Genomic DNA, 15,290 nt, shown 5'->3' with positions numbered 1-15,290 from the left:
TATAGAAAGCGTAAATGACTTGGTAATAGGAAATGCAATTTCCATGACAGAATTAAAAAGCGATTTTGGACTGACCAATGTAGATATTTTCAAACTTAAAAGTTTCATATCACAAAATGTATATTTGAAATCTTTTGGACATAAGAGCAATGTTGAGGCAAGTTGGCTGTCAGAAGTTTTACAATTTAAGATGACTTTTAACCATCTGCATATTTCAAGACATGGCATACGAGGGTACGGTGAGATACCCAATGGGTTGGACCATACTTTTGTCTATCAGTTTGAAAAAACGTTTACTTAAAAACTGGAAATCAAATGATCCTCCATCATTAAGACAGTGGATGAATCAAAGGCATTATTATTTAAATATTGAACAAATTTGGGCTACAGAGAGAAATAGAACAGCGCAGTTTGAGGCCATATGGCATAGTTTTACAAGCACTGGAAACGCCCAAGGTATGAAGAATGAGAGGGAATGTTGGAGTGAGACAAACGTAATGGGTATGGATGTGGTGGGAACATGTGAGTTTGAGCAGGTGTGATGTCATTGTTTGTTGGAATTTGTGTGCATCCATCTATTGTATTCGGTCTATGTATGTTTTCTGGTAAAAAACAACAATTGTTTCCGTTGCAAACCATTTTGCTACCATTTGCACTAATGTATAGGATGGTGTTGTCTTACCTCATGTCTGGGGAGAAGTCCACCTGGCAGGCGTAGCCAGCCACCATGTGGCCCTTGAAGATCTTCTTCTTGTTCAGACGGAAACGGTTCTGGGCTCCAAATATCAGGATCTGATTGTCCATGGACTGGCAGGCCAGCCACTTACCTACAGGGGGAGAAAATACAATAACATTTAGATTTTTTATTTAATTTTTAAGTTATTTTGAGTTCTTCTGAGTTTTAGTTAGAGCATGCTGATGTTAGGGGTTGACCCCCATGTCTTCTCCAGTGAGCAGTGGGCCTGGACCACGGTATTTCAAAACAACACCTTTCTGTTCAACCTTTTTCAGAGTGTGAAAATCAGCCAATGCATTATCAAGGGGCTCGGTTTTATTTGGAATGGGATAAAGCTAAAAAAATGAATGATAGAAATGTCTCGTACAACAGATTGAGAATGTGAACCCATAGGAGTGGACCACCCCAGTAGACACTAGCAGCTCTTCTCTGTAACCGCCTGAGAGAGAAAGATTAAGCCAAGCACTTTGGAAAGAATGAAAATACTTTTGATGACCGAATGCTGACTTGGGCTACGTCCCAAATGGCACCCTATTCCCTATATATAGTGCACTACTTTGGGCCCTGTTCAATAGGGTGCCATTTGGGATGCAACTTTGATGTCAGCTTCACAGACGTTCTGTTAGCTAGCAAACTTCCTGTCTCTCTACTCCGACACTAGGACTCAGTAATAAATCAAATCAAATTGTATTGGTCACATACACTTATTTAGCAGATGTTATTGAGGGTGTAGCTCCAACAGTGCAGTAGTATCTAACAATTCACAACAATACACACACATCTAAAAGTAAAAGAATGGAATTAAGAAATATATAAATATTAGGATGAGCATTTACTAAAATACAGTAGAATAGAATACAGTATATACTCGGGTGGTTGATGTCCTTCATGATATTTTTGGCCTTCCTGTGACATCGGGTGCAGTGTGTGCTCCACAGTGTGTGTGCGCGCATGTGCGTGAGCTCCACTGTTTGTGTGCATGTGTGCACTCCCCCGTGTGTGCATGTGTGTCCTGCCTTTCCGAGTGCCTCCCTAACAAACCCACATAAAAGGATGCCATTATCCCAAAATGCCAACCGCTGTAGGTGGACGAGAAACTGATAAATACAACTGGGCTCTCTTTTGTTAGTGGAGAGAAAATAAGAAGTATAGAGGAAGAAACGCTCCCAGCTAGCGCTGCTGCCTGGCTACCCTTTAGGAGTGGAGCTGTGGGGGACAGAGTTGAGTGGGCTGCTCTCCCAGTGAGAGTTCATCTGTTATTTAGACTAATGAGAAACAATCCATTTTAGGACAAATATATGAACACAGCTCAGAGGGAGATATGGGGATGAGAGGATGGGGGAGAAGGATGTAGGGGAAGGGTATGAAGGAGGGGAATGGTACAATAAAAAGCTGTGTGTGTGTGTGTGTGTGTGTGCGTGCGTCCACTCACCATTGGGTGAGAGCGTTACAGCAGGCATAGAGTGCATACTAGGCTCTGCGATGTACTTGAAGTCCACGGGAATGTCCCTGTAAAACAAACGCAGCACAGTCACAAAACGGTCAGAGTACGGTCGAGAATGGTCCACAGGTCAGCCATGACACTACTGGCATCAGTATTGACAACTAGCATTAATGCTCTCACGTTGGAAACATTGAAAGTCATGCAATGCAGCTGGCGCTTGTGCCTTGGAAGGACGTTATTCTAGCTGAGGATCAAAGCTATAATGTTGATAAAACAGCTAGGATCCAGACAGTGTTGGTATTAGAGATATAGTGCCTTCAGAAAGTATTCACATCCCTGGACTTTTTCCACATTTTGTGTTATAGCCTGAATTTTAAATCGATTAAATGTATACTTTTTAGTCACTGTTCTACACACAATACAGTGAGGGAAAAAAGTATTTGATCCCCTGCTGATTTTGTATGTTTGCCCACTGACAAAGAAATGATCAGTCTATAATTTTAAATGGTAGGTTTATTTGAACAGTGAGAGACAGAATAACAACAACAAAAATCCAGAAAAACACATATAAAAAATTATTTAAATTGATTTGCATTTTAATGAGGGAAATAAGTATTTGAACCCCTCTCAATCAGAAAGATTTCTGGCTCCCAGGTGTCTTTTATACAGGTAACGAGCTGAGATTAGGAGCACACTCTTAAAGGGAGTGCTCCTAATCTCAGTTTGTTACCTGTATAAAAGACACCTGTCCACAGAAGCAATCAATCAATCAGATTCCAAACTCTCCACCATGGCCAAGACCAAAGAGCTCTCCAAGGATGTCAGGGACAAGATTGTAGACCTACACAAGACCATCGCCAAGCAGCTTGGTGAGAAGGTGACAGTTGGTGCGATTATTCGCAAATGGAAGAAACACAAAATAACTGTCAATCTCCCTCGGCCTGGGGCTCCATGCAAGATCTCACCTCGTGGAGTTGCAATGATCATGAGAACGGTGAGGAATCAGCCCAGAACTACACGGGAGGATCTTGTCAATGATCTCAAGGCAGCTGGGACCATAGTCACCAAGAAAACAATTGGTAACACACTACGCCGTCAAGGACTGAAATCCTGCAGCGCCCGCAAGGTCCCCCTGCTCAAGAAAGCACATATACATGCCCGTCTGAAGTTTGCCAATGAACATCTGAATGATTCAGAGGAGAACTGGGTGAAAGTGTTGTAGTCAGATGAGACCAAAATTGAGCTCTTTGGCATCAACTCAACTCACCATGTTTGGAGGAGGAGGAATGCTGCCTATGACCCTAAGAACACCATCCCCACCGTCAAACATGGAGGTGGAAACATTATGCTTTGGGGGTGTTTTTCTGCTAAGGGGACATGACAACTTCACCGCATGAAAGGGACGATGGACGGGGCCATGTACCGTCAAATCTTGGGTGAGAACCTCCTTCCCTCAGCCAGGGCATTGAAAATGGGTCGTGGATGGGTATTCCAGCATGACAATGACCCAAAACACACGGCCAAGGCAACAAAGGAGTGGCTCAAGAAGAAGCACATTAAGGTCCTGGAGTGGCCTAGCCAGTCTCCAGACCTTAATCCCATAGAAAATCTGTGGAGGGAGCTGAAGGTTTGAGTTGCCAAACGTCAGCCTCGAAACCTTAATGACTTGGAGAAGATCTGCAAAGAGGAGTGGGACAAAATCCCTCCTGAGATGTGTACAAACCTGGTGGCCAACTACAAGAAACTTCTGACCTCTGTGATTGCCAACAAGGGTTTTGCCACCAAGTACTAAGTCATGTTTTGCAGAGGGGTCAAATACTTATTTCCCTCATTAAAATGCAAATCAATTTATAACATTTTTGACATGCGTCTTTCTGGATTTTGTTGTTGTTATTCTGTCTCTCACTGTTCAAATAAACCTCCCATTAAAATTATAGACTGATAATTTCTTTGTCATTGGGCAAACGTACAAAATCAGCAGGGGATCAAATACTTTTTTCCCCTCACTGTACAAAGTGGAATCATGTTTTTGGAAATGTTTACAAATTAATTACAAATGAAAAGCTGAAATGTCTTGAGTCAATAAGTATTAAAACCCTTTGTTAGACAGCCATTTTCTGAAGAAGTTCAGGAGTAATAATGTGCTTAACAAGTCACATAAGTTGCATGGACTCACTGTGTGCAATAATAGTGTTTAACATGATTTTTGAATGACTACCTCATCTCTGTACCCCACACATACAATTTATCTTTAAGATCGCTAAGGCGAGCATTGAATTTCAAACACAGATTACATTTACATTTTACATTTTGCAGACGCTCTTATCCAGAGCGACTTACAGTTTAGTGAATGCATACATGTTTTTTTGTTTGTTTTGTTTTTTGTTTTTTCATACTGGCCCCCCGTGGGAAACGAATCCACATCCCTGCCGGCCAAACCCTCCCCTACCTTGGACGACGCTGGACCAATTGTGCGCCGCCCATGGGTCTCCCGGTCGCGGCCGGCTGCGACAGAGCCTGGACTCGAACCAGGATCTCTAGTGGCACAGCTAGCACTGCGATGCAGTGCCTTAGACCACTGCGCCACTCCGGATTATTCAACCACAAAGACCAGGGAGGTTTTCCAATGCCTCGCAAAGAAGGGCACCTATTGGTAAATGTTTGAATATCCCTTTGAGCATGATGAAGTTATTAATTACACTTTGGGTGGTGTATCAATACACCCAGTCACTACAAAGATACAGGTGTCTTTCCTAAGTCCGTTTCCGTAGAGGAAGGAAAGCACTCAGGGATTTCACCATGAGGCCAATGGTGACTTTACAACAGTTACAGAGTTTAATGGCTGTGATAGGAGAAAACTGAGGATGGATCAACATTGTATTTACTCCACAATACTAACCTAATTGACATAGTGAAAAGAAGGAAGCCTATACAGAATAAAATATTCCAAAACATGCATCCTGTTTCCAATAAGGCAATAAAGCATTTCGCTACACGCGCAATAACATCTGCTAACCATGTGTATGTGACCAATACATTTGATTTGAAGTAAAACTGCAAAGAATGTGGCAAAGAAATTAACTTTATGTCCTGAATACAAAGCATTATGTTTGGAACAAATCCAACACAACATCACTGAGTACCACTTTTCTGCATCATATTATGGGTATGCTTGTCATCGGCATGGACTAGGGAGTTTTTTGGGGATAAAAATAAATGGAATAGAGCTAAGTACATGCAAAATCCTAGAGGTAAACCTGGTTCAGTTTACTTTCCAACAGACACTTGGAGATGAATTCACCTTTCAGCAGGACAATAACCTAAAACACAAGGCCAAACATATACTGGAGTTGCTTACCAAGACGATATTGAATGTTCCCGAGTGGCCTAGTTACAGTTTTGACTTAAAATCGGCTGGATATTTTTTTTTTTTTATGTTAAATTTTTTTTATACAAATGTTAGAATTTTTCTTCCACTTTGACAGAGTATTTTGTGTAGATCGTTGACAGAAAATGCCAATTAAATCCATTTTAATCCCATTTTGTAACAACAAAATGTGGAAAAAGTCAAGGGGTTTGAATACTTTTTGAAGGCACAGTACGTAAATGGTATGGTATGAATTTCCATACCATGTTTGCTTAAACGCTGTGCCAAGAGCATCCAATTAAATCCACTCTCCCACTCTGCTCTCCCTCTCCGTGTTCTCCTTTTCCCCTCTCCCTGCTTTCAAAACCCTGCCCTTTGAGTTTGAGAGTGAAATTAAGGTAAATTATGCATTTTGTTCTAGTCTTCACAGCATCATCCAACTCTATGGTCCTCGTGTGCGTGCGTCAACAGAGCAGCTGGCAGATCTAACAGGACTAGTGTCCGTGACAGAGACACCAGCACCTGCGACAGGCTGAAGATTGTGTATGACTGAATAATGTTGGTGTGTCTGCTTCACTCGTCAAGGGTGTGTGTGATGACCGCGTGAAAGAGTTGACCCTCCTCTCCTCTCACTCAGTGGGAGGCCATCTCCCTGGACTGAGGCCATCTCCCCGGACTGAGGCCATCTCCCCGGACTGAGGCCATCTCCCCGGACTGAGGCCATCTCCCCGGACTGAGGCCATCCCTCCCTCCTCTCTACCTCTCTCAGATAGCACACAGCTGGACTGGTTTAGAGCAGCAGCGCTACACAGCTCTATCCCATAAACACCAGCTAGACCTATTTCCACCACAACACCTAACCAGGGCCAGAAGGAAAGGACACCCTTCATACTTAAACCAGAGTGAATTACAGGAAAGAGCTAACTTACCAAGCATGAAGCATGAGTCAACTACTGTACCTGATCCTGAAAACACCATCAACATAGTCAGTCATAGGATTAAACACACACACACACCAAAAGGGCCCCTTGAGTGAGCCCTGCCTGACATCCACAGCAGAGCAGAGTCAGGCCAAACTAACTCTCTGAACACAAACACAACACGCATCAAATCTCCTCTCAGAACTCCAAAAATAACTCTACTCTACTCTGCTCTCAATGTGTCTGCGTGGCTGGGAAAGAGAGAACAAGGAGGATAGTTTGGAGTGGACTGCTGTTCTTTCCTCCCAGTGTGTTAATAAAGCCCATAATTAAGCTTGAACTGCAGTTGTGTTTCTGAATACCTTCACCTGTCCCAGTCAGTCCTAATTCACGTGAGGCCTGGGTCGTATTCATTTAAGCATCAATTGTAAGAAAACGGGTTGAAACAGGAAGGGACTATGTGGACTTGTCCAATGAGAACTGCTCATTTGCCGTTACAAAATGTTTTGCTACAGCGTGCACTAATGAATACGTCCCCGGTTCTTATCTTACCTTCCCCAGTGACTTGTCTAATGGATCTATAAGGGGGTGCAGAGCCTGTAGCCACCAGGGGAAGGTTAGCACCAACTCTCTCTCTGTCTGTTTGCTGGCACAGTGAGGTACACTGTATTGATTCTAAACCGTGCCCAGCCCAGCACATACACTCGGTCTCTACATCCCCAACTAACATACCTCAGCTAGAGAGCTCTTTACTCTGTGTATGTGCGCACAAAGGGGCCAAGGGGGTGGGAGTGTTTGTGCTGTGCTTGTGACTGACAATGAGTCCTGTCTGTGCTTCCAAATCCCTCAGTTTACCCCCCCTCTCCATGTCTGTGTCAGTGATATGTGATCCCATGTTAATTTCTGCCTAATTCAGCTGAGCTGGGTGGTTGAGCTCGCCCTAATCCTACCATCTGAGCTGTCACAGGGGGAGGGGGGGGGGACAGTAAAGATTCTTGTTGGCACAGTGTCTTCTCTCCACCATAACATACCCCTCTAGCTCCCACACTACACTCCTAAAGCCCCTGGGAGGACCTCTAATGAGTGTGCAATCCACTCAAATACTCAACACTCTCAAAGCCAAAAGAGTGTCCTAATTCCACTCTACCCTAACTAGTGTTACACAGCATACCGAAACTTCTGTACTTTTGTTATACCGCCCAAAAAACAGTTTGATACTAGAATTTTGGTTATGTTTGATAGTTCTGTCAAATGTGTCTCATGTGATTGAGAGGATCAAATCCGTCTATCAGTGCAGCCCCTTTATAGAGAGAAGAGCAAAATGCCTGCTTCACTTACACTGGAAACCCATCGTTGGGGGGCGATTAAACAACGAACAACGGAGCCCCATTCATTTTCAATGCGAGGGCGAGGGATCGTTGAACAGGGCGGGGAAATCTGAACTTTTGTCGCGTACTCCGCGACATCGAGTTGCTATTGACCAATCGAAGCTCACTATAGTTTCCAGCCCCTACTGGATTGGCTGTTGATACCTAGCACTACCTAGCTTGCTTGCTACCATCAACATAAGGGCAAAGCAAGCGTGTCTATACGAATTTACGCATTAAAAGGATCTCGGCCATCACTCATTCATTGCTAGAGCTGTCTGGGCTGCAATGTTAGCTCCCCACTCATGCTTCATAGCGCGACGCATGCTGAATGCGGAATGAGAGAGAGCTCGTTTGGTTGTTTTGAACGTTTTTGGAAAAGTTTTTCCTTGAAAAAACAAATTGTTTACTAGCCTACCCATTTAATTTGGATCCCGCGACGCGGTTAACCTCAGTTGCTGGGACACTGCCAAACCCTAAAAGAGCTGCTGCTTGGCAAAGCAGCCTGCCTAACTGCTAGCTATCATGCTAGCCAGATTTCCTTGACAGTTTGAACACAGCCCACGACGCAGTTAGCCCTTGTGGCTGGGACCGCGGATAGTCCCGGGCTTGTGGTTGTTTAAATCCCTGCTGTTTGTTGCTGTTTCCATAGGCCCTGTGAGCTGTGCTGGTTGGAATTGCGTGGAGTACCAGTGTTAGCCTATGTTGCTACGATCATGCCGCCCAAAGTTAAAGAAGGTTGGAGTAATGGAGAGGACAGTGTTTCGCTATCACGGGTGCATGATCTTTTAAAATCAACAAAAATATGTCTACAAGCTATTGTTACAGCAACAGGAAAAGAGCTTTGTCCAAATACTGGTGGACTCAACTAACAAAAGAATGGACGATCTGATCAGAGAGGTCCAAGACCTTAAGAACAGTTTGCAGTTCTCCTAGGGAGAGGTGGATGACCTGATAGACTTACTGTAAATCCACGGGAGATGACATCAGCACTGTCTGTGAATCATTATTACAGATGACTGGGAAAATAGACTGTTATATTTTTTATACAGTGGGGAGAACAAGTATTTGATACACTGCCGATTTTGCAGGTTTTCCTACTTACAAAGCATGTAGAGGTCTGTAATTTTTATCATAGGTACACTTCAACTGTGAGAGACGGAATCTAAAACAAAAATCCAGAAAATCACATTGTATGATGTTTAAGTAATTAATTTGCATTTTATTGCATGACATAAGTATTTGATCACCTACCAACCAGTAAGAATTCTGGCTCTCACAGACCTGTTAGTTTTTCTTTAAGAAGCCCTCCTGTTCTCCACTCATTACCTGTATTAACTGCACCTGTTTGAACTCGTTACCTGTATAAAAGACACCTTTCCACAAACAGACTCCAACCTCTCCACAATGGCCAAGACCAGAGAGCTGTGTAAGGACATCAGGGATAAAATTGTAGACCTGCACAAGGCTGGGATGGGCTACAGGACAATAGGCAAGCAGCTTGGTGAGAAGGCAACAACTGTTGGCGCAATTATTAGAAAATGGAAGAAGTTCAAGATGACGGTTAATCACCCTCGGTCTGGGGCTCCATGCAAGATCTCACCTCGTGGGGCATCAATGATCATGAGGAAGGTGAGGGATCAGCCCAGAACTACACGGCAGGACCTGGTCAATGACCTGAAGAGAGCTGGGACCACAGTCTCAAAGAAAACCATTAGTAACACACTACGCCGTCATGGATTAAAATCCTGCACCGCACGCAAGGTCCCCCTGCTCAAGCCAGCGCATGTCCAGGCCCGTCTGAAGTTTGCCAATGACCATCTGGATGATCCAGAGGAGGAATGGGAGAAGGTCATGTGGTCTGATGAGACAAAAATAGAGCTTTTTGGTTTAAACTCCACTCGCCGTGTTTGGAGGAAGAAGAAGGATGAGTACAACACCAAGAACACCATCCCAACATGAAGCATGGAGGTGGAAACATCATTCTTTGGGGATGCTTTTCTGCAAAGGGGACAGGACGACTGCACCGTATTGAGGGGAGGATGGATGGGGCAATGTATCGCGAGATCTTGGCCAACAACCTCCTTCCCTCAGTAAGAGCATTGAAGATGGGTCGTGGCTGGGTCTTCCAGCATGACAATGACCCGAAACACACAGCCAGGGCAACTAAGGAGTGGCTCCGTAAGAAGCATCTCAAGGTCCTGGAGTGGCCTAGCCAGCCACCTGAACCCAATAGAAAATCTTTGGAGGGAGCTGAAAGTCCGTATTGCCCAGCGACAGCCCCGAAACCTGAAGGATCTGGAGGTCTGTATGGAGGAGTGGGTCAAAATCCCTGCTGCAGTGTGTGCAAACCTGGTCAATACCTACAGGAAACATATGATCTCTGTAATTGCAAACAAAGGTTTCTGTACCAAATATTAAGTTCTGCTTTTCTGATGTATCAAATACTTATGTCATGCAATAAAATGCAAATTAATTACTTAAACATCATACAATGTGATTTTCTGGATTTTTGTTTTAGATTCCGTCTCTCACAGTTGAAGTGTACCTATGATAAAAATTACAGACCTCTACATGCTTTGTAAGTAGGAAAACCTGCAAAATCGGCAGTGTATCAAATACTTGTTCTCCCCACTGTAGTTGGCCATAAGGCTGTAAAAACACCAACAAATCAACTCCAAGTGATTTTAATTTAGGAAATCTGTTCCAAAGTATTCCCCCGTATAAAAGAGAGATATATGTGATCGTATACAAATGTAAGCAAGGTTTGAAATGATAATGTTTTAGACAAATGTTATATCTGTTTGGGCTTCTTGCGGTCAGTTTGAAGTCTACCAGTAGAGGCTGCTCAGGGGAGGATGGCTCACAATAATAGCTGGAACGGAGCGAATGGAATGGCATCAAACACATGAAAACATCAAACACATGGAAACCATGTGTTTGATACCATTCCACCTGTTCCGCTCCAGCCATTACCACGAGCCCGTTCCTCCCCAATTAAGGTGCCACCAACCTCCTGTGCAGTCTACAAATTATTTGTTATTATGTTCAGGCCCCCTGACCATTCCCTCAAGAAAGAAAAAAAATCGGCCCGTGGCTGAATCTAGTTGATGATCCCTGATCTAGAGGGGCAATCCAGGAGGAATAACATTGTTGTGGATGGCATCCCAGTCTCCACATGAGACCTGGACGGAGTCTGAGGAGAAAGTGAGAAAAATTATCACAGAAAAGCTGCAGATGGATCATTGAGGTGAAGCGCCCCATAGGACTGGAAAACCTGTAACCAGCCCAGGTGGCATATAATGCTATTGTTCAGAGAACAAGTTAACTACTGACTTTCAGCATGCACATAGAGAAGGGCACTCAACTTGTACTGCACTGACTCAGATGACAAATTATTGGTTAAAATAAATGGATAATGAGATGATAGTTGGAGCTGTATTGTTAGATTTCAGTGCAGCCTTTGATGTTATTGATCATGAATTGTTATTGAAAAAACTCACTTGCTATGGCTTTACATCACCTGCCATGACATGGTGGGAGAGTTATTTATCCAATAAAGCCCAGTGTTCTTCAACGGTAGCTTCTCTAACAGATACAGTGCCTTCAGAAAGTATTCACACCCCTTTACTTTTTCTACATGTTGTTGTGTTACAAAGTGGGATTAAAATTGATTTAATTGTAAAAAAAAAAAAAAAAAGTGGAGGGAAAATTCGAACTTTTTTTCCCAAATTGAAAATAAAACACTAATATATCTTGATTAGATAAGTATTCAACCCCCTGAGTCAATACATGTTAGAATCACCTTTGGCAGCGATTACAGCTATGAGTCTTTCTGGGTAAGTCTCTAAGACAGGGGTGTCAAACGTCCGGCCCACGGGCCGGATCAGGCCCGCAAACGGGTTTAATCCGGCCTGCGAGATGATTTTGTAAAGTATAAAAATGAGCTGCAATTTTTCAATAAAAGAAACTGCTGTTCCAATTGTGTCCACTGGATGGCGCAATAGCAATTGTGTTAAGCAAGCAAACTGTTTATACCGGGGCAGAGCAAATAGGTCAAGCAAGTGCAGCCAGTCCGGATGAGCTACTTTGTTTTGCCCGCGATATTTATTACGGCTTCTACTTTTAACATTATGTGCTTTGGCACCCTCATTGCCCCAATATGTCTCTGTCAAAAAAGAGAAAAGTGGACGCAGAGTGCAGAGTGTTCCAAGAAAAATTGTCATCCTTCTATTTATTCACGGAATTGAATGGGAAAGCTGTATGTTTGGTGTGTTCACAGCATGTTGCAGTGCTGAAAGAATATAACCTTCGTCGCCACTATGTGAGAGTCTTCATGCCGACAAATATGACAACTTTCAAGGACAGCGGAGAAGAGAGAAGGTGAATGAACTGTTGGTGGGTCTGAAGAAACAGCAGTCTGTGTTTACTCACAGCCGAGACATCAGTGACGCTGCAGTGAAAGCTAGCTACCTCATTGCTAATGAAATCGCAGTGGCTTCAAAACCATTTAGTGAGGGTGAATTTGTAAAAACATGCATGATGAAGGCAGCAGATATTGTGTGCCCTGAAAAGCACCAGGCTTTTGCAAATATCAGCCTGACAAGAAACACAGTTGCAGACAGGATTTCCGATCTTTCAGTGGATTTGGACAGCCAGTTGAAGCAAAAAGTAAAGTCATTTATTGCGTTTTCGGTTGCAATTGATGAAAGCACGGACATTACAGATGTTGCACAACTGGCCATTTTCATCCGCGGAGTTGATGACACATTGACCGTCACCGAGGAGTTCGTGGAGTTGGTGCCGATGACAGATACAACGACAGCAGCTGATATTTTCACTGCACTCGTCGGCGCGCTGGACAGGGTCGGAGTGGACTGGTCCCGCGCTGTCAGCCTGGCTACAGATGGTGCGCCCTCAATTATCGGGAAAAAGCAGGCGTTGTGACAAAGTTCAGAGAGAAAGTGCAATCTGCAAATGGAGGACGTGATTTTTGGACTTTTCACTGTATTTTGCACCAGGAGGCTTTGTGTTGCAAGTCATTAAAGATGGATAACGTCATGAATAAAACAAAGCTGCGCTCAAGGCTCACGCACAAGCACTTGAATCACATCCTGAAGTTGGCTGCCACTCAGGATGTGACGCCTGATATTGATGCGCTGGTGAAAGCTAAAAGATGCCAGGTATCAGGAGTCAAATAAACTATGCAACCCCACTTAAAGTGCTGCATGAGAAACCCTGATATAGTTCTGTGATCTGTGATATACTTCTGTGAATCACTGAGGCATTGTGTGTTGTTTGTCCTCAGAATTTCAAATAACTTGGTGTTTTATGATTAATAGTGATGTTGTGCTTTTGGACACACTGTCCTCAGGCTCCAGCTTTATGTTTATATGTTTTTATGTTGATGTGCTATTGTTTTTAATTGATTTTATTTTATTTGTATATTTAACCTATTCTTGACTCTGTGGTTCTTGCACTTGTTTGGGGAACAGGATTTCATTATTTGTATCTACATTTCTGCCTGAGAAATGACACCCGGATATAGTTCTGTGATCTGTGAAACAGTTATGTGAATCACTGAGGCATTGTGTGTTTGTGTGTTCTTTTTCTTTAGAATTTTCAAATAAACTTCAGGTGTTTTATGATTAATAGTGATGTTGTGCTTGTACTATTTTGGACACACTGTCCTCAGGCTCCAGCTTTATGTTTTATGTTGATAGTATTAAAACAAAGAAAACAATCTGAAGTTGTTGTTTTTAAGTTATATATACCATGATTTTACCGGTCCGGCCCACTTGGGAATAGATTTTCCTCCATGTGGCCCCTGAGCTAAAATGAGTTTGACACCCCTGCTCGAAGAGCTTTGCACACCTGGATTGTACAATATTTGCACATTATTCTATTTAAAATTCTTCAAGCTCTGTCAAGTTGGTTGTTGATTATTGCTAGACAGCCATTTTCTTGCCATAGATTTTCAAGCCGATTTAAGTCAAAACTGTAACTAGGCCACTCAGGAACATGTATATTTGACCTTGTATTTTAAGGAATTGTCCTGCTGAAAGGTGAATGTTTCTCCCAGTGTCTGTTGGAAAGCAGACTGAACCAAGTTTTCCTCTAGGATTTTGCCTGTGCTTAGATCTATTCCGTTTTTTTTTGGATAAATTTTTCTGTTTATTTTTATCCTAGTCTTATGTGGCTCACTTGGTAGAGTATGGCACTTGCAACGCCAGGGTTGTGGGTTCGATTCTCTGGATAACAGTGTCTGCTAAATGACTACAATGTAAAATGTAAATCCTAACAACACTCCCTAGTCCTTGCTGATGACAAGCATACCCATAACATGATGCAGACACCACCATCCTTGAAAATATGAAGTGGTACTCAGTGATGTGTTGTGCTGGATTTGCCCCAAACATAACGCTTTGTATTCAGAACAAAAATATAATTTAATTTTCCACATTTCTTGCAGTATTACTTTAGTGCCTTATTGCAAACAGGATGCATGTTTTGGAATATTATTATTCCGTACAGGCTCCCTTTTCACTCTGTCATTTATGTTAGTATTGTGGAGCAACTACAATGTTGTTGATCCATCCTCAGTTATCTACTATCACAACAATTAAACTCAGTTTTAAAATCACTATTGGCTTCATGGTGAAATCCCTGAGTGGTTTCCTTCCTCTCCGGCAACTGAGTTAGGAAGGGCTCCTGTATCTTTGTAGTAACTGGGTGTATTGATACACCATCCAAAGTGTAATTAATAACTGCACCACGCTCAAAGGGATATTCAATGTCTGCTTTAATTAATGTTTTATCCATCTACCAATATGTTCCCTTCTTTGCGAACCACTGGAAAACCTCCCTAGTCTTTGTGGTTTAATCTGTGCTTGAAATTCCCTGCTCGACAGAGGGACCTTACAGATAATTGTATGTGTGGGTTACAGAGATGGGGTAGTCATTTAAAAATCATGTTAAACACTATTATTGCACAGAGTCCATGCAACTTACTATGCGAGTTGTTAAGCACATTTTTACTCCTGAACCTATTTAGGCTTGCCATAACAAAAGGGTTGAATAATTATTGACTCAAGACACTACAGCTTTTCATTTTTAATTAATTTGTAAACATTTCTAAAAACACAATTCAATTTTGACATTGTGGGGTAGTATATAGATCAGTGAGATCAGGGGGTCAATGTAAATAGTCTGAGTGGCCATTAGATTAATTGTTCAGCAGTCTTATGGCTTGGGGGTAGAAGCTGATAAGGAGCCTTTTGGTCCTAGACTTGGCGCTCCGGTACCGCTTGCCGTGTGGTAGCAGAGAGAACAGTCAATGACTTGGGTGCATTTTTGAGGATCTGGGGACCCATGCCAAATCTTTTCAGTCTCCTGAGGGGGCAAAGGTGTTGTTGTGCCCTCTTCACGACTGTCTTCGTGTGTTTGGACCATGATA

At 42.8% G+C, this 15,290-nt stretch overlaps 1 protein-coding gene across 1 annotated transcript in view; it reads right to left on the bottom strand.

Annotated features, from left to right (window-relative positions):
• LOC121548767 (pre-mRNA-processing factor 17-like) overlaps positions 1–15,290 on the bottom strand; it is a 55,411-nt gene that overhangs the window by 5,361 nt on the left and 34,760 nt on the right. The window contains exons 13-14 of the mRNA XM_041860314.1: positions 2,169–2,245; positions 683–827 (exon numbers count right to left, since the gene is read on the bottom strand). Of these exons, the coding sequence (XP_041716248.1) occupies positions 683–827; positions 2,169–2,245 (222 nt within the window). The remainder of the gene's footprint in view (positions 1–682; positions 828–2,168; positions 2,246–15,290) is intronic.

Source organism: Coregonus clupeaformis, chromosome 33 (genome assembly GCF_020615455.1).
Source record: "Coregonus clupeaformis isolate EN_2021a chromosome 33, ASM2061545v1, whole genome shotgun sequence".
NCBI lineage: Eukaryota > Metazoa > Chordata > Actinopteri > Salmoniformes > Salmonidae > Coregonus > Coregonus clupeaformis.
The sequence above is the reverse complement of the archived record's forward strand: the minus strand, read 5'-3'. Positions and strand labels throughout refer to the sequence as shown.